The sequence below is a fragment of the Cryptomeria japonica genome, chromosome 10 (assembly GCF_030272615.1).
Source record: "Cryptomeria japonica chromosome 10, Sugi_1.0, whole genome shotgun sequence".
NCBI lineage: Eukaryota > Viridiplantae > Streptophyta > Pinopsida > Cupressales > Cupressaceae > Cryptomeria > Cryptomeria japonica.
The window spans coordinates 895,287,151-895,308,042 of record NC_081414.1 but is presented as its reverse complement, the minus strand read 5'-3'; the positions used below and the strand labels follow the sequence as shown (position 1 = coordinate 895,308,042).

General features: G+C 36.6%; 1 protein-coding gene across 1 annotated transcript; it reads right to left on the bottom strand.

The window, feature by feature from the left end:
• Positions 1 to 3,580: 3,580 nt before the first annotated feature.
• LOC131046439 (uncharacterized) lies at positions 3,581 to 5,933 on the bottom strand. The gene has a single exon (XM_057980183.2). It carries the CDS (start codon positions 5,719 to 5,721, stop codon positions 4,129 to 4,131), a length of 1,593 nt encoding a protein of 530 aa, XP_057836166.1. The 5' UTR covers positions 5,722 to 5,933; the 3' UTR covers positions 3,581 to 4,128.
• Positions 5,934 to 20,892: the final 14,959 nt, after the last annotated feature.

Here is a 20,892-nt window from a genome sequence, read left to right as displayed (position 1 = left end):
AGATTGAGCAAGGCAAAATCTAAACTATGGTAAATGCTACACATAGTCATGAACAAGTCAATATGCACATTAGGATCAACATCTCTATTGAATCGATCAAACTTCAATGCCTCAGCCCCTTGGGGAAGGATGGTGTTAAGGATGGTTAAATCGAGTGGGCTCTTGTGATAGTAAGTAGGCAAGGAAGACTGGCCAGAGGCTAATGCAAGGTCTGTGAGTTGTTGTTGCAATTAGCCGATGTTTTGCAATATGGTATTTAGGACAGGATTCACAGGCAGAGGAGGAGGTGGAGGAGCACCATGTGCGCCACCACTTCCACCAGTACTAACATGAGGACCAACACCACCACCATGGATAGTACCAGTACCTGAACCAGCATTGATAGATGTGGTATGAGCCCCAACGAAAGCGGTAGTGCAACTGCTAGACATGTCGGTGTAACCCAAGGGAATGGTAGAAGCATTGATACTAGGGATGGTAGGTGCAGAGTCAACCATATGTACTGTCATCCTAGGTATGTCAACACCAATTTGAGAACTAAAGGTGTCATATTGATTGTCCTGGGGAGTAGTACTTGCTAAGGGCACATGACTCTTAACAATCAAGGATAATGCCCTCAACATCTCCAGGCCTCTTCTGTCTGAGATCAGCATGTCTCTCAAAGTATTCACGACATTTCCAACCTAGGGGAGGACATTCTCCTGATTCGATAGGCCTTCAAAATCTCTCGAGTTCTCCTCTAACATATGAATCCAGTCAAACTCAATAGTGACGATGGAGTCATTATCAATAGTAGGAGGAGAAGACAGGGGAGAGTGCGTTGGGGTGTTATTCTGAGAATTTGATCGCGAACTAGATGGAGAATGACCCCCTGTCAAAATGGTCCTAACATGGTGAGAGGCCATGAAGTTATTTGGATCAAGAAGCGGTTCATTAAGCATTGGACCTGGTTGAGGAGGATTGTAATGGTTCGGGGGAACACATTTCTTAACAGTCTTCACAGTAGCCCCTATGGCAGTTTTGGTCGTAAAGCTCATAGACAAGATCCACAACACCTCAACCATTCTCTGAGGGTACTACAAGGATTCTACAACACTTAGCGATGAAGGAACTTAGTTTGAAATTTGTTTATACGTTAAATTGTGTTTATATATATATTTTGTTTTTATTTTTAGATTATAAAAACACACACACAATGAGAAAGTTAAAAATGTAACTGGCTTCACATTAGGTTCACCAAAATGTAGAGGATGGGATTTGCTAACCTCAAAGTGATGAACTTCGAAGAACAAACCAACCTTTACTCTACCTCACTTTATTAGTGCCAAAGGTGAGCCAGGGGATGCAAAATACAAAACCAAACAACTAACGCCACAGAAACCCCTAAAACAAACTTTGCTAAGTCTCTTTTCTTAGGACGAACATGCAAAATTGGGACACCAACGCGACACGCTAATGTTCTATACAAACAGAATACAGAGGCCATACAACAGACGTGGATGCGACAATGTAATGAAATTAAGGATGTTCTGCTAAATAAAATGAAAAGAACGGAATATGAACAGCTAAAAGAAGATAAAGAAAGATAAAGGAAGCTTACAAATGGTCCATGATTGAAGCCTCCAACAAAGAGAACTCCTTCCCTCAATCACGAACCTGCATGCAGAGTAAAGGGAAAATGTTGGGGTTGTGTTAAGAGGTCTGCCTCAGTTAGACCCCCGCTTCGGTGTTTCCACCTCCACGGACAGCCAAGATAATAGCCATGAGTGAAAGGAAATAGATAAAGATGAAAGTAGATAGCTAAGACAATTGATATGCTAGATGGAAACAATAAATATGCAAGCAAAGAAAGAGAGAAAGGAACTGCCCTTTAGCACTTGAGAAACTATGACTCGGATGAATGGAGTTGAGTTCCAAGAGCTCTCCAAAGACTGTGATAATGGTGGATGCTGGAAGAAAAATACCTGTGAGAGATGTAGAAAATATGCCCAAAGCTTGAGAAATTTACCCAATGATCAAGAAGTCCCAAAAACCTCTCAAATGAATGAGATATAGACCTCCAGGAAGAATCCCAACGTTGGTGGCTGTGGACAGAGGCAGTACGAACTCCTCAAGGCATAGGCGTAACGCTCAAACGGCCACTTGTGAATTGACATATTTGCAGGACGTTAGTGCGGCATAGGGACATCTCCGTAGCACGCTAGTGTCAATGAGTTGAATGATCAGCATGGTCGAGAAGATGCCAGATTCTAAGTTGACAAGGCGATCCATGTGGACAAAAGGACAAGGGGACGAAGAATGACCCGATCGGCCTAAAGTGAAGGCGCTCACGTGGCATGAAGTTGCATGGGGCGCAATTTATGATGTTACGACATCTAACCATTTTCCATAAAATAGAGGGCAAAGTGATCATGTTAGAATAGGCCTAATAGGCAAGGCGCCTCAGATTCCTTGTTGCAAAACTATTAATCTGCGGCTATTCTTCTTCAATTAAAACCTTTTCTTCTACAGCAGCTGCCGCCTTCTTGATGGAAATCTTGGGCAAAGGCAAGCAACTTGGTGGCGGAGACTTGACAAACACTAACACCCTCCTCTTACTTCTCTTCTGCTGGCTCGGTAGCCTTCTTACTTTTACTTTTTGTCTGTAGCAGGAAACAAACTAATCGTAGACTTTTGTTTTATCTAACAATACTCTTGAGTGGCGGCTTCACACTTATTATAGGCCAAACAGTGCTCGTCAACTTCCTCCTTTGGGACTCTCCTCCTAACACAGTTGAAGTATTGGTAGTTGCATTTACACTCTCTTTGTGGAGGCTCCCTCAAATAGCACTCCCTTCAATAATATCTACACACTAAAAATGCTGCAACCCTACATATAATGTGAAGGCAATGAAAGGACGATCACATAGGCAATGGAGAAACTAGAGACAAATACTATTATAGAGCATGGTGACTCACAAACACGGGAACAATTTGATTTGATACCAAATTGATGCAGCACCACAGCGAAAGCATAAAAGGATTACATATTCTTAAGCAAACAGTTATGGAAAAAAATGTCCATAGTTGATAGTATACAGAAAATATCAGTAAAATAACTTGTATTTACAGAAAAGGAAGGGCTTTACCCCCTAAGCTCGAGTGCTACCTATCTTATAGACCAGAGCTTTGGCATGACAACACTAGACTCCTAATCTCACACTAACTCTCCAAAACAGCATATATAGAAACAGCAGTGCCCCAAAAGTCAGAACAGTTGCAAACAATCCCATCAACAGAGGAGAAACAATGAATTAGCCCCTAGTTCTGAGGAATCGATTTGTCCTGCCTCCTGAGATTGAGGAGTTGGTTTTCATCAGATACTGACGATTGGCATGCTGCTAGCTGATGGAAGAGGTTCTCTTTGGGAAATTTGATAGCTTTCCTTAAAGGTGCATGGACTGTGCTGTTTTACTCCTCTGGGTTGAGGAAGAACATAAGCAGACATAAAGTATGAAAGTTCTTGCAAATAAATGTGATCATGAAATACTTTTCAATGGTTGAAAATAGAGAGCTACATTTTATGAAAGAAATCATATAGTACCTTTGAATAGATAAATTTTGAACACTGCTCAACTGAACTTATGAAGAACTTGTACAGGAGCTGTTTCATTTTATAATGTAGGGTTGCTAACTATAACCTTGTCTCTTACAATTTGATGTATCACATCAATCTTAGAATAAGACATACAATAAGTAGGAGGAACGTTGATTGCAGAAGTCCACTAACAGGGTTGTTTGTCTTCAGATATGTGCATGTAACATATATTTTGGTTTCAGAGTGACAAAATAGTGAAATAGATTTCAAAATGGGAGAAGCATTTTTAATGGGAATGGATTGCATGCACTTAACTTCTGGTTGTTTCTTGCATTGGGTCCAACCATTTAAAGAGAATGCAATTAACTCATCAATGCTTCCTGTAATTTTCAGTTTCTACTATATTTTTCCAGAAATGACTTTCAAATGCTGGACCTTTATCTACCAAACAAGTAAAGGTACTTGAAACTGTTTTCAACTAGTGCAGAAATTTGGCTTGCTTAAACTCCTATGTTAAACCAAAATACTAGATTGTCCGATGTACTTAAAACTCACAACACTCCAGATAGATTTGCATCTTTTACAAGGCACTCAATTGCTCTTCTCCCTGAAACGAGAGCTCCATCAAATGTTGCAGAATCCCTATAATCTCCACAGAGATAAATTCCTGAAGCAAATCTGGGTTCTTTCATAAGGTCTGTCGGAGGAGTCTGGTCTGGCTGTGCAAATCTAATTCTATATGTCCTTAAGTGCTTCCATGAAGCCACATCAGAAGAACCAAACCAACCGGAAAGCTCCTTAACCACTGCAATCCTCAAATCTTCATCAGAAGATTCGTCATGACAACCAACCAAAGATACAGACACCAATGTCTTTCCAGGAGGACCATAGGAGGGAGCAACATTGGTAGCAAAGAACGTATTATTCACAATTCCTTTACCAGACCCATTAAGAATCAGTATAGGCTCTTTAACTGGAGCTTCATCAGCAGAAAAATACAAGCAAACAGTTCTTCTTGGAGGCTTTGGAGTAGACCTTAATTCTTTACCCAAAAGTCTGGCTGCTTCTGGTTCTTCCACAGCTAAAACTACACTATATTTACTCCTTATCTTCCTTCCATCTTCTAGCCTCACAATTGGGGTATCATCATTTATGATATCCTCAACTCTAGAATTCAACAAAATTGATCCTTCAGGTAATTGACTTGCTATCTGCTCAGGGATCCCCTTGATTCCCACGGCAGGAAGAGTATTAGATCCCAGTGCCAAGCATTTGAAGACAAAATCAAAAAGCCTAGATGTGGTTGTGAGCTCTGTGTCAAAAAAGATGCCCCCAAAGAAAGGCCTAAAGAACCTATCTATTATAGAAGAAGAAAACCCATTAACCGAAAGTTTTTCCATTATCGAAACTTCTTTACCCAAAAGAATCTCTTCATTGGTAACAGTCACAGACTTCAATCTAGCTACTCCAATCAAGATTTTATCAAGTATAGTACCTATTGGATTTAGCAGTGTGCCCAAAGAGTCTGCAAAGTGTTTGAATGGATCAGCAACTCTATGAAAAGATCCATTGTAGTATACCAGTGCCCCAGAATAGAATTGTTTCAGGTCTAAGGATTCATAATTCAATATTCTTTTGGCTTCTGGATAAGCAGTGATAAATATCTGGAATCCCCTGTCCAGCAGAAACCCTTGGAAATAGTCTGTTCTTACTCGCCCTCCAACCCCATCAGAGGCTTCAAGGATCCTGAATGGGATGTTTTGCATTGCCAGCTGCCTTCCTGCAGCTAGGCCCGCAAGGCCTGCTCCTACTACCACTACCCCTGTTTCCTCCACAGACTCTTCTTCGATATTCTTTGTCTTTGTGTCACCCACAGCAAATCCTGCTCTCACAGTGACTTTGTTTCTGCATTGAACTGGTTTCAGAAGTCTGAAAATAGCAGGTGCAGACACCCTTATAGAAACAGATGAAGTGGTTGAGATTGAGCATCTGGGCAATTGGCAGAATGATTGGGAAGCGGATAATCCAAATGGAAGACTAGCTCTTGGGTATGGAGCGTGGTATTTTTTTTGCACATTAGCAGATGGATATAACTGGATACAACATTGAGTGAAGCTGATACAGTTGGTGATTTTCATATCCATAGCTAGGTTGTTCAGCACCAACTGATTGTGTAGTGGATGTGGAAAATATCACGGAGTGTCAAGCAGATTACTCACTATATCCGTTCTCATTAATGGATATGAACATAACTGAAAGCTTTTGAAAGAACAAATTCAACCATAAAACGAGGATATACGACAACGCCTGGTTTGTACAATTTTATTTATGGTGACCATATAAAACCTGTGAAATTTAGAATTACTTCAGAAGTTGATTCAATTTATTTTGCTTTCAAAATTATTTTAAGGTATATTGTAAAATCGTATATAGTTATAATTATACCTGTTTACTAGATGTGGTTAAAATTGGTATATAATTTTTTTTGGTTAGAATTAGTGTTTCTGTTCCATGTCATGAGATATTGATATTCTTTTGAGTAACTTATATTTATTTGATTTTAGTGACCTAATTCAAATATTAGATTGAGAATTTGAAACTTTGGGAGAGTGCAATCCATTTCAATTGGAAATTTTGTTCGAAGTAAGTTGGTGTACTAAATTCATATTGAATTAGAAAATTTGAAAATCATGGACGATAATTATTGAGTACATTGTAATCTGAGATTAAAATTGAATGTGCATTTCTATGATGGTCATTCATTATGTGAAATGGCCGTGGATAATGTTCTTAAATATGAAGGGAAGCAAGGTACATGGAACACACTTCTTGCACCAATCTAATGAAGAGAGTTAGTGCAATTTTTCTTAAAACCCTTAAACAATTACATTGTGAAAATGTGCAATCATAAACATAAACAAATTAACAATAACATAACTTAGTGTTTATGCAGGAAAATCCCACACTTCAAAAGCATAGCTCATTGTATTAATATGTAAACAATATGGTTACAATACACTTCTAGTAGAATCAAGCTCTTATGGGGTCTTGAACAACAATAGGATTTTTTGAGTAATTTCAACAACATAATGGTACTTGCAAAAATTATCTCATAATACAAACTACTCCACAAGCCTCATTTTTATAAAGTCTACAATACAAAATATAGATGCTTCTACATTGGATTCTCAAGAAGGCCAAATGGCATAGTCACAACGTTTGCATACATGCAAACCTACTTTTTTGCATGTGTAACATTTCCGTACTTTTTAATCACATCCTTGACATTCAAAGCATTTGCATGCATGCAAACTACACTCTTGCTAAACACCTATTTGACATACAAACCACTTTCATGCAAAATGCCAACTTGCATAAGTTCCATTGGTAATAACATCTTCTAAATTGGGCTCTTACATTGACTCGAGTTAATTGCCACAAAGTGGGACTCCTACATCCTAAAAATTAGGGGCACACATCATCCTTGCCTTCTTACATGTAGGATGGTGATTCATAATGCCATTCCCACAAAATGATAATAATTAGATGAACATATTATTGCAATATAGGCTAAAAATAATTAATTGAATAATAACCAATGCTAGGAATTGCAAAGGTTAAGACACCTTAATTCTCAACAAAATACACAACCCTAGACACATAATTTGGAACTTTTTATGTGCATGTTAACATGGATGATTATTTTTTGAGATTGTCAATCTTGAAAGTAGGTGATTTGGTATTTGAAATTGAATGATTATGCCACAAGTGGGATTCTATCTAGGAGGTAGGGCCATATGTACAACTTAGTCTAGGAAGGCACAAGTCATGGGAAAAGGGCAAGTAATTTTATGTAGAGGATTTAGTATAATAGAGTGTTGAATCTAGGATTAGGATCAATGAGTTCACCAAAGGAGCCAAATTGGGTGTTAAGACAAAACATTAATGACATCCATGCAAAGAGTAAAATATGCATCTCTCTCTTCTTTAATTAGATGAATAAGATTTATTTATTTAGAAATAAACATTCAATCTATAGTTTTAGTTTTGAAATGAGATTTGTAATGGATTAAGAATTCTAATGATTAAAAGTTTAAGGCCTAAACTTGAAAGCAACTTTCTCCCTCAACTAAGATATAGATGGTGGTTGGCCCTCTACCATCTTAAAGACAGCTGTGATAGTTCTAAAGCTTTAAAAAAGGATACAAAATAAACCTTTTGAATTAATGATGATGTAGCCAAAGTTCATGCCATCGAGTTCATTTGCATCATTGAAGCAAAAATAATGGAATTTTCAAAATATTCTTTAATTCTCATCTTTCTTCATTTCATTCTTTAAAATTGAAAACAAACTCCTTTTAACACAAATACAAAAATTACTTTTTTTTGGGACAATTTTTAGTAGTTTTGTTAACTTGCCATTTTTTGGTATTTTTGCATGCTTATTCACATTGCCAAGAAAAATTGTTAGTTATTTGAAACTACATAAGGTAGGATTGATTGTCATCTTTCTAATCTAATTGCATGTAAGAGCTCAAAAAATAATTAAAAAGAAGGGTGAAAATCTAAAAAAATCACTAAAATCTCGATTTGAGGCCCCAAATGAATGAAAATGGTCTTGAAAAAGTGTTGATATGTGCTGCAACCAAACAAGTTTGACTAGCATCATGTTCAACTCTTCAAGATACTTTTGCACACCAAATTTCAATTGAATCAAACTCTTTATTCAAAAGTTATGACCTTCAAAAGCTATTCCATCATCCTCTCTTGGTTGAAAAACTTAGCTCTTGCAAGTTACTCTCATAGAACTCGTCACTTATCTTGATATAGATACTTCGATTTCCATTTTATAATCCATATGTTTTCTTCTTGTGCTAGCCCTTCCCGATTTCCAGATACTTGTATTTTTCTTATTGTGTGTACATTGTCTCCTTGCCCAAAATCTATACAATCTTTTCCTTTTTTCTTGTTTGGGACATGTTGCCAATCCATTCCTTTCTCACACATCTCATCCTTTACCACTATCTTTCCTGCCATCTCTTCTTCTATTTATATTTCAACTTTACTAAAATTAGAAAAAATAATCTTTGCCTCTTTTTCATCTACTAATGTAACATCTTCATCTTCAATCTTAGCTACACTTTTGTTGTCCAAAAAATTAACATCCTCCAAAGGATACTCAACCATTTTTGTTGGTATCGGTATTGCTTCACTTCCTTCTCTTTGCATCACTAATTTATAAAAAAAATCTCTTACCTTCATTTCTTTAACAACTTCTCTAATGGATAACATATTTTCAAATCGCCTTTGGGATAATAACATCACTTTAGAACCATCCTTCCTATAAGTATATGTTTCTTTTCTCCATCATATATTGCCTTCCTATCATATTGCCACAACCTCCCAAAACATGACTTGCATACATTGGAATGACATCACATCATACATCATCCTTATAAGTCTTTCATTTGGAAAATTTCATTAAATATTTCTTATAAATAGTAACCTCATTTCCCTTTTTAAATCACACAATACAAGGATGGGGATTTTTTTCAAGGGCTAAGTGGGAATTTTTTTCAAGGGACAATTTCCTTATCCTTAGTTTGAACCAAGTTTAATCTAGGTTGTTCGCCTCGTTTTTCTAGCATGTGATTGTTTGAATATTCAATTTCCCTATGAACTTATTCACCACAACTATAGCAAATGGAATTTTTTCATGGGTTTTCTCATCCTCTATCATCACCATAACCTTTTCCCCTTTGAAACCCTCTTTATCTTTGTTCATTTTTAAAGTCTTGTTGGGTGTCATCTAATTTCTTTTCTCTCTGAGACGATTCTCCCCTACCATAATTTAAATCCCTCTGCAATGGATATTCTATCCCCCTCGCTTGTTTATTCCTTTGAAATTTTTTCTATCGTGTTTTACTTCCTTTAAAGCTAATTAGTGTGCTTCTTCCATATTGCTAATCTTATGCATGCACAACTCATCTTGAATAGAAAATTGTATACCATTTATATATCTTGTGTTGGCCATTTGGAGGAATTGATTATGTGTTGCATTGATGTTTTGTCATTGATGTCAACACTAGCTGTTTTGGCTGCTTTATCGATATCCTTTTGGTCCCGGTAAGTTGTTTGGTTTCTGGTTGGATTAGATCATGATGATCCAGTATACTCCGGTATGCTTTGGTTTATGGAATTGGTTTAGATTTGCTATTCATGCTACTCAGATACATGTTCAGTCAATTGGTTTTAATCTGGTGATCGGATGCTATCTTATATGCTGGTAAACTTGGTTTGTTGATCTGGTGAGGGTTTCACTGGCAGAGCTTTGTTGAAGATCTTTGATGTTATGCATAAGTGGTGTTGGTGCGGCTTCTAGTAGAGATTCAAGATGTTGATGGTGATTGTGTTCAAGACTTGGTTAATTGGGATCATTGCTTTACCGTGTGTGGACCTAAATTGGGTCTAGTTCTATCTAGGTTATGGACCAGCTTAATGTAATGCGTTGTTTATGTGTTTCCGAGATGTCTTATGGGTTGGATATTATTTGTTTGGTCTCAGGACAACATTTTTTTTTAATTATGTAATTGGTTTATTGTCTGGTGGCCAACCTTATTGTTTATGGTCGAGGGTTTGTATATATATGATGTAAGATCTCATTGTAGATCATGATGTATGGAATGTAAGGGGATAATGAGGATGATAGAGAAGCAAATAATGTATTAATCATTCATGCAGAGGATTTGGTCGATCATTGGTGATCAAGTTGGGTTTATGTAAGAGGATTAAGTCCTTTGGTATTGAGCTTAATCGAAACTATACTCAGGCATAGGAGATGCTATCATTGTAGTTCATTCTTCCTTCCGATTGTAGTCTGGATTTTTATGTAGTCAGTGAGAATCCTTTTGTAATGAGAAGTGTGCTCTAGGTTGTTGGCCTTCCTGCAAGTGCAGGCCCCTCAATTTGTATTCACATACTTACTGCAGAAGTATTATCTGACTGTGGGTAGGCTTCCCACCGTGGTTTTTCCCTTTACTGGGTTTTCCACGTACAAATCTTGGTGTCATGTGGATGGTATTTATTCTCTAATTGTTGCTTGTGTTTAATTGGTATATCTATTATTTCGATAATTGGTTTATGCATTCCGATATTTATCTTATATGTTCTGGTATTAAAGTTTTAATTGCTTAAGGTTCCGGTAATCTAGTGACAACTGATTCACCCCCCCTCTCAGTTGTCTTCTGGTTATTTGAATTGTCTAACAATTGGTATTAGAGCTCTGGTCCTCTCTGCAAAAGCTTAACTGCTTGAGGAAGATCCTATGACGACTAATAGTTCAAGTTCATCTAGTTCGTCTACTACTATCTTTCGAAGAGAAATTCCTAGGCTTGATGGAACAAATTACAGAGTATGGAAGATTCAGATGGAGACTCATCTGAAATGTCATGGTAAGGAAATTTGGGAAATCACAGAGAATGGTGTTACTCCTTTTAATCTGGCATTTGGCAATCCTCCTCCGACAAACTTAGATAAGGAGCTTGAGAATGATTGTAGAGCTAGAGAAGCCCTCTTGTGTGCACTTTCTAATCAACAAATAATGGGATTGACTAACAAATCATCAACAAAGTCTATATGGGACAAGTTGGAGACTCTTAATGAAGGTGACCTTACTGTTAAGATTGCTAAATTTGATGGTTATCAGGTGAGATATGAAAATTTGAAGATGGAAGAAGATGAAAGGATTACCGTATTCATGGAAAGGGTAAATGAAATTGTCATGGGAATTCAATGTTATGGTGGAACTTTGAATGAAGATGAAATAGTTTCTAAAGTCTCGAGAGCCCTACCACTGACTTACAAAATGAAGGCTACTGCTATTAATGAGTTGAGAACAATGGCTAATACATCTGTCAATAGAGATATTTTGGTTGGGAAGCTATCTGCTTTTGAGCTTGAAGAATTTGGACCTTCTGGAGCTGTGAAGATTGAACCTGCTTTTCATGCATCTACATCTACAACTGGTAAGCAAGACTGGAAAGCTTTATATGCAAAGGAGTTAGAAGATATGAAAAAAGAAGATGACTAGTTTGAGCAACTTGTAGCACTATTTGCTAGAAGAGTATCAAAAGGACCGATAGGAAGTAAGTATGAAGGAAAAGAACCTTTTTAATGTTTTGCATGTAATAAGATTGGTCATTTTGCATCTAGATGTCCTGAAAGAAATTCAAGATTTGAAGAAAGAGTTAGAAGATCATTTAAGCCCAACCTTGGATATCAGAACAAGTATAGATACAAGAAAAACAAAGACAAATCATGCTACATAGCGGATGAGGAAGGCATTACTGATTCTGATGATGAACCAGCAAAAGACTTTGCTAGTGGATCCGACAATGGGAAGGAATGGGTGTTCTTGGCTATCAAGGAAGATGATCCGACACTGGAAGAGAATGTACCTGAAGAGAAGGCCCTTGCTGCTAAAATTGAAGATACAAATGAATGGGTAATTGATAGTGGATGTTCACATCATACAATGGATGTTCACATCATATTATTGAAGATAAAATGAAGTTTCTATCTTTGCAAGAATTTGATGGCAGTCTAGTTAGATTTGGAGATGACAAAGCATGCATAATCAAAAGAAAATGAACTACATCATTAGATGGTAAGCACAATACTGATAATGTTTATTATGTTGAAGGTTTAAGGCATAATCTTTTGAGTGTAGGACAATTGGTGGATAAGAGATTTCAATTACAATTCAAGGATGGAAAATGCAAAATCATTAATAGATCTGGATTGGAGATTGCAACCAGTACTCAGACAAAAGGTAATATATTTCATTTGAATTCCGTTGAGAAGACATGTTTGATTGCACAAATTGATGAGAGTTGGCTTTGGCATAAAAGGCTATGTCATGTGAATTTTGATTGCATGGTAAAGATCAGTTCAACTAAGACAGTTAGAGATATACCTAAGATTGTGAAGCCTTATAATCTGGTATGTAAAGAATGTCAAATGGGAAAACAGGTTAGAACCTCTTTTAAGAGTATACAAGACAAATCTAATGATGTTCTTGATCTTATTCATATTGATTTGTGTGGCCCTGCTAGAATCAAAAGTTTCCAAGGTGATAGATATTTTATGCTAATCATTGATGATTATTCTAGAATGATGTGGGTTACTTTCCTAAGGGAGAAATATGAGGCTTTTGAAAATTTTAAAATCTTTAAAGTTAAAGTTGAAACTGAGACAAGATTGAAGATTAAGTGCTTAAGGCTAGATCATGGTGGAGAATTCACATCCGGTGAGTTTAATAACTTTTGTGAGAAGCATGACATAATGAGACAATTTTCTGCTCCCTGAACACCTCAATAGAATGGAGTTGTGGAAAGAAAGAACATAACTATCTTGGATGCTGGTAGAGAACATAACTATCTTGGATGCTGGTAGAACCATGATGATGGAAGCTAATCTACCTCATATCTATTGGAGAGAAGCAGTGAACACAACAATTTATACATTCAACAGAGTTCATATCAAAGGAGAAACCGGTAAGACACCTTATGAATTATGGTTTGGCAATACACCTACAGTTAAGTATTTCAGAATCTTTGGTAGTAAATGTTATATAAGGAGAGATGATTTCATTGGCAAATTTGATCCTAGATGTGATGAAGGAATATTTCTTGGTTATTTTAATGAAAGCAAATCATATAGATGTTATAACAAAAGATTACAGAGAATTATGGAGAGCGCTAATGTCAAGGTGAATGAGCAAAATAGAAGTCAAATCAAAATTTATGAGTAAGAACCACCAATGGAAATGATCATAACTGAACCAGTAACACCTTTATTGGAACAAAATGTTGAACCAATTACTCTGACAGTAACAGAAAATTCAACAGTAACTGAAGAACATGAAAGAGGAACAGAGAGTGAGAAGACTCCTAGGTATGTAAGGTTGAATCATTCAGAAGATCAGATTATTGGGGATAAGAACAATGGAGTGATGACAAGAAGAAGATTGGTAGCTAATGAGGTATGCTTAACTTCTCAATTGAACCGATATCAGTAATTGAAGCATGTAAATATGAATGTTGGATGAAAGCTATGGGAGAAGAATTATATCAGATAGAAAAGAATAACACATGGATTTTAGTTCCCCGACCTAAAAATAAGAATGTTATTGGAACTAAATGAGTTTTTCGGAATAAGTTAAATGAAGATGGACAAGTTGTAAGAAATAAAGCTAGATTGGTTTGTAAAGGATATTCCCAGAAGGAAAGAATTGATTAAGGTGAAACTTTTGCACCTATAGCTAGGATTGAACCTGTAAGATTATTTCTTACCTATGTTGCACATAAAAACTATTGGGTTTATCAGATGGATGTTAAGTGTGCTTTTTTGAATAGGGATCTTGATAAGGAAGTTTATATTGAGCAACCCAATGTTTCACTTTTAGATGAGAAAAACATGGTTTGCAGGTTAAAGAAAGCTTTATATGGATTGAAACAGGCACCTAGAGCTTGGTATGCAAGGTTGGACAAATATCTTTTAAAACTTGGTTTTACTAAAGGTAATGCTGACAATAATCTATATTATAAAGTCATTGATGATGATATACTGATTATTGAGGTCTTTGTTGATGACATCATTTTTGGAGGTGAAGATAAGTTGTGCATGAAATTTTCTAACAATATGGAGAAAGAATTTGAGATGTCTATGATTGGGGAAATGAAATTTTTCTTAGGTTTGCAGATTACTCAGACTGATAAAGGTATTTTCATCTGTCAAACTGCGTATGCTAGGGAGATGTTGAATAAATTTGGTATGAAAAATTCTAAACAGGTTAGTACTCCTATGGTTACAAGTGAGAAATTGATAAGGAAAGATGAATTTGCACTGGTAAATCCTACAAGATACAAGTCTATGATTGGAGGTTTTCTATATTTGACTCAGACTAGACCGAATATAATGAATGTTATTTACATTGCATCAAGATATCAAAGTGATCCTAGAGAAAATCATGAGAGTGTGGTGAAAAGGATTTTTAGATACTTACAAGGAACATCTAAATATGGTTTGTGACACCCTAAAGATGACGACTTTACTTATGTGCATATACAAATGCAGATTGGGCAGGTGATGTTGATGACCAGAAAAATACTCCTGGTGGAGCTTTCTTTCTTGGAAAGAAACTTATTTCATGGATCAAGAAGAAACAATCATGTACTTCTTTATCTACTGTTGAAGCTAAGTATGTTGCTACTGCTACTAATTGTATACAAGTTCTATGGATGAAACAAATGTTGAAGGACATAAAAGTGCATTGCAATGGACCGATAGTTATTCATTGTGATAACTCTACTACTATAGACATATCAAAGAATCTGATATTTCACTCTAAGACAAAACACATATCTATCAAGTATAACTTTTTGAAGGAGAAGGTGGAAGAAAATGAAGTTAGATTGGTTTATGTGAACACTAAAGAGCAAATTGTAGACATCTTCACTAAACCTTTGCCTAAAGAATCATTTGAGTACCTCAGAGACATATTAGGGGTTTTTGCGCCTCCGATAAAGAACTGATTGATGCTATTTGACATCAGTCCGGTATGCATTATCAGAGATATTATTCATTCCGGATTGATGTGGTGATGCTACTACTCAAGGGGAGTAGTTAGTTTTGTGATTCAGTGGTTTTTTATTTTGCTTTGATATTTTTGTCAGATTTTTGGCATTGATGTCAAAGGGGGAGAGATATTCATGTGAAAAACTTAAGGAGATATATACATTAGGGGGAGAAATTTGCAGATTTTAACTGAGATATCATCTACAAGGAGAGTATGTATCTGAACTTCATTGCTATATTCTTGTATGGGAGATTTGTTTGGCACTTGGATGTTTTTCACATCTAATGTTGCCATCAATGCCAAAGGGGGAGATTGTTGGCCATTTGGAGGAATTGATTATGTGTTGCATTGATGTTTTATCATTGATGTAAACACTAGCTATTTTGGCTACTTTACCGGTATCCTTTTGGTCCCGGTAAGTTGTTTGGTTTCTTGTTGGATTAGATCATGATGATCCGGTATACTCTGATATGGTTTGGTTTATGGAATTGGTTTAGATCTGCTATTCATGCTACTCAGATAAATGTTTAGTATGTTGGTTTTGATCTGGTGATCAGATGCTATCTTATATGCTGGTAAGCTTGGTTTGTTGATCCGGTGAGGGTTTCACCGACAGAGCTTTGTTGAAGATCTCTGATGTTATGCATAAGTGGTGTTGGTGCGGCTTCTAGTAGAGATTCAAGATGCTGATGGTGATCGTGTTCGAGACTCGGCTGATTGGGATAATTGCTTTAGCTTGTGTGGACCTAAATTGGGTCTAGTTCTATCTAGGTTATGGACTAACTTAATGTAATGTGTTGTTTATGTGTTTTCGGGATGTCTTATGGGTTGGATATTATTTGTTTGGTCTCAGACCAACATGTTTTGTAATTATGTAACTAGTTTATTGTCTGGTGGCCGACCTTATTGTTTATGGTCAAGGGTTTGTATATATATGATGTAAGATCTCATTGTAGATCATGATGTATGGAATGTAAGGGGATAATGAGGATGATATAGGAGCGAATAATGTATTAATCATTCATGCAGAGGATTTGGTCGATCATTGGTGATTGAGTTGGGTTTATGTAAGAGGATTAAGTCCTTCGGTATTGAGCTTAACCAGAATTGTACTCAAGCATAGGAGATGCTATCATTGTAGTCCATTCTTCCTTTCGAATTGTAGTCTGCATGTTTATGTAGTTAGTGAGACTCCTTTTGTAATGAGAAGTGTGCTCTAGGCTGTTGGCCTTCCTGTAAGTGCATGCCCCTCAATTTGTATTCACATACTTACTACAAAAGTATTATTTAACTGTGGGTAGGCTTCCCATCGTGGTTTTTCCCTTTACCGGGTTTTCCACGTACAAATCTTGGTGTCATGTGGATGGTATTTATTCTTTAATTGTTGCTTGTGCTTAATTGGTATATCTGCTATTTCAGTAATTGGTTTATGCATTCTAGTATTAAAGTTTTAATTGCTTAAGGTTTCGATAATCTAGTGACAACTGATTCACCCCCCCCCCTCTCTCAGTTGTCTTCCGGTTATTTGAACTATCTAACATCTTGTAGCCATTTGCTAATCAGTCTCTTGATGCTCCACACAAGTGGATGGTTAGTAAAATTCATTTGTATAGTCTTGCACAATAGACAAGTTTTGCTTCAAATTATGAAATTTTCAAAAAGGGGATTATTCTTAGTCTAAATGTAGAAATTCCTCTCCAAGTTTCTTCTCCATTTTGCTCCACTACACAATTTTATTCCTCCATTTCCTTTTGCATATGATACCACCAAATTATTGCATGAACCTTTAATTTGGTGCATGCAAATTTCACCTTCTTTTCTTTGTCATAGTCTTTAATTGAAAGATTTGAAGAACACAAGTGATCACTGAGAGGGGAGATGAATTAGTGATATTCTAAAATTTCAAATCAAAGTGTGCAAACACAAATGATCATTCAAACAGATTAAGAGCATACACACACATGAAAGCAAATCACATAACACAGAGATTTATGAGGAAAATCCAATTTGGAAAAAACCTCTGTGAGAATAGTTGTTGGAGTCTACTACTCCAATCTAGCCTCACAATGAAATGTCTGAATACAATACTTTTGAGCACCAACCCTTGAAGTTTATGGGCCCCTACCCAAATGAGCACCAACCCTTTATTTTATGAGCACTTACTCAAACAAGCACCTACTCAAATAAATACAATGATTTAATTGTTTTACAATATGATAAACTCCTTGTTACAAATGTGTTTTGTAACCCTTACAATTTGAATGAATTACACATACTATTTTTGCCTTTTCGATGTATGTTTTATGCCTTCAAACTTTATCCTCTGATTCGTCCTTGACCTTCACTTGATTATTTTTTCTCATGTACTGCTCTCTGCTTTCTGTTCTTCTACCCTTAGCCAAATGCTTTGTTTTTGTTTAACACACTATCTTCTCTCTCTCTCTCTATGATCTGGAGCTACACACACTTCTCTCTCACTTCTTCAACAATACACACACCATCTAAATTCACTTCTCTGTTTTTTATCAACATCAACTTGTTTGCCTCTGCCAACTTAGCTACTTGATCTACCACTATCAAATCTCATCAACCACCTCTTCATTCGGTTGTTTGTCGTGCATGCAACAAAACTGATCACATTGCAAACATATGAGACCAAATCAAATGAATTTTAGACCTATGCAAATAAAAGTTGTTTGTCGTGCATGCAACAAAACCGATCACATTGCAAAGTATTGCAGAAGCAAGAATAATGATCTGGTAAACAAAGGCAAATCAGATTAGAAAGGCAAAGAAACAGTATGAGATCAAGAACAAGCATGAGAAGATGTGGGTTAGAAAATATGAATCTGATGGTATGATGAAAGAACAAGGATCCGGTCAACTACTGAGAGGGGGGGGGGGTGAATCAGTAGATAGAAAAACTGATAAACTTCACCAATCTCAAAATCAATCTCTCAAAGTAAACTTAGAACTATCAATGCAATATCACTGTCAAGCTAAACCGATTGATTGTTACAACAGATTAACAGTAAACAAATTGAAGCTCACAAACATCCAAATACTTTTACTGACATAAGTAAAAATTCATTTCATGTTGCTGCTGGTTATCATGACTTATCAAAGTGGATTAAGTAGTTAAGCAAATCAACCATAGAAAACATAACCACAAAAACATTCACCACTTGACACAATATTTTTGACGTGGAAACCCAAATGGGAAAAACCACAGTGAGATGAGACTCACAAGATAACTATCTGAACTCTTTTGAAGTTTGCCCTGTTAGGAGCCAAGCCTGTTAAATCTTTTAACAAAAGTCTCGTTAAGAACAAATCCTGTTAGGGACCACCCGGTTAAGGGATTGACTATAATGCCTTATTAGAAGCAATATCCTGTGAGGAGTAACCTTTGTAAAGGATTTAGAATCCAAGCTAATGGATCACCTTGTTAGAGGATTTGAATAGCACCAAACTTGTTAGAGCTTACCCGGTTAGGGGATTTAACTGCTGTAATTGTTAGAAAACAACAGGGGTTTGCTGCTCTGTTTTAATAGCACTTCACTTGCTTGTTCAAATCCTTTTCATGCTCCTATCTGCCTTTACTCAAACTGCGGATACATCATCCGGTTCGACAACCACACACTCAACAAATTTTTTTGCCAACTCTGAAACTAAACAACTCATCGACCTTATAAACAAATGAACTAGGTCGGTAACACAACAAAAACCTAATTCACACATAGATTACAAACAAGTCGGTTCAAGTATGACCGTTGGATTACATAACAATCTCTACACATCATTCAAGAAAGCCTCGACCACTCCTTGATCACCACTTCATCAAACTTAGTAACTCATTACGCGCTTTGCATTACATGCAATATACTTGCTCATTCCCAAGACAAAATCCGTTACCTCACGCACCCTAAACACTTTGAAACTCTCTTCATACCATATGCATACGTGTCATAATCATTACCGCTCACCATCAGATCATAAGCCAATATAACCAATTCACTAGACTTAATCAGTTAGGGTTTATCAAATCAACAGTTAGGGTTTACTGGTTCAACTCTCTAATACTTAGCAATACCGGTTCACTCCACAAACTTACCTACTGGTTATAGTTTCCTTTCACTAGCTCTTCCTACTGGTTACAAAACAACATTACAACAATATCATTACCTCTTTACCGGTTAATTGACATTAATTTCAACATAACATTTCATTAATGCAATCTTCATGCAAATGCCAACAAAATCCAAGGCAGACAATGGATCTACACCTGAATCCGGTGCAGGATCTTCATCCCGTAACTAAGGCTTTTGAACTTAGGGGGTGGCATCTTCATGCACAATCTTGTAGAACCCCCTGGAGAGATTTGTGATCGATCAAGGTTGATTGCAGATGCTTGGAGATGATTATCTGGAATTCTTCATGCCAGTCTTGACATCCGGTTGATTGGAGTATGCTAAACAGGACATCTAGTTCAACTTTACAGTTGCATTTATTTCAACTTAAGGTTAGGGTTTGCGAAGTTAAAAAGAGCGAAATATGAATCATTTCTCACATTGCGAAAGAAGAGTTGAGATTGCAGAGCGAGGCGAACCAGTTTTCAAGGCGATCAGAAAGCTTGAATTCATCTGACAAGGAGTTCTTGTGCATCTGACAGAAGAAAAAGGTATTTATCAAAGCGTTTGAACCCTAAATTTCTTGAAATAACATCTTCTTTTGTTGATACACCTTTGGTAGTAAAAATCTCTAAGAGAGCAAAACCCCAATTCAAAAGACATCCTTTTAAGTCTATTGAGGATGACCCCAATGGTGCTTTTCTGTCTATTCCATACAAAGTTTTGCATGGTGATGATGTGAGAGCATACATTCACTGTACAATTAAGGAGACTGGAAATAAGGACATCTTAACCTTGTATACTGAGCGGATAATGGATGAAGTTGGAAATCCCAAGCCGGAATATGCACAGTTGCAGAGGAAGGGTTTCACACAGTTTATTCACTTCCTGACATTCGATGAGGATGAATGGGTGAGGTACATTCTGAGCTGTGTGCACGATGAGTTTATCTGGTTGGACAAACCATACAAAATAACCAAGCAGACAATGCATGCAATCACATGTCTGAATCAAACCAATGGAAAACCTAATTTGAGAAAGGTAACGAACCCTACCGTTACAAAGCTAACCGGTGCTCAATTTGATAGCTGATAAATGACCATTGATGAGATCTTAGAGCATGATGTGAGATTTGCATCCATGATCATTGGCTATAAAGTTTACCACTCTAGTAGATTGAATTTTGTCTCTGATACTGCAATTTATGCAGCCTATCAGATGGTAAAAGAAGATATGCAGTATGATTTGTGTATAGTTCTTCTTGAAGAGCTCCTAAGCAAAATGAAGAAAATCAAAATTGACAAGAAGAATGTTTTCAAATTCGGTTCACTGATTGTTTGTCTAGCAATGTATTTCATGACTGAGATCCTCGGGACATGCATAGTCTAATGGGCTTATGACTTACCGGTGGCCACTTAGATCAAACAAGATCTCTAGAGATTGGGAAACATAGAGATTCAGACAACTTCCCTGTGGAGCTTCTTTAAAACCTTCGAGGCAGAATGAAGAATAGAGTTAGAATCCCTAAGGAGGTAGTAGACAAATAT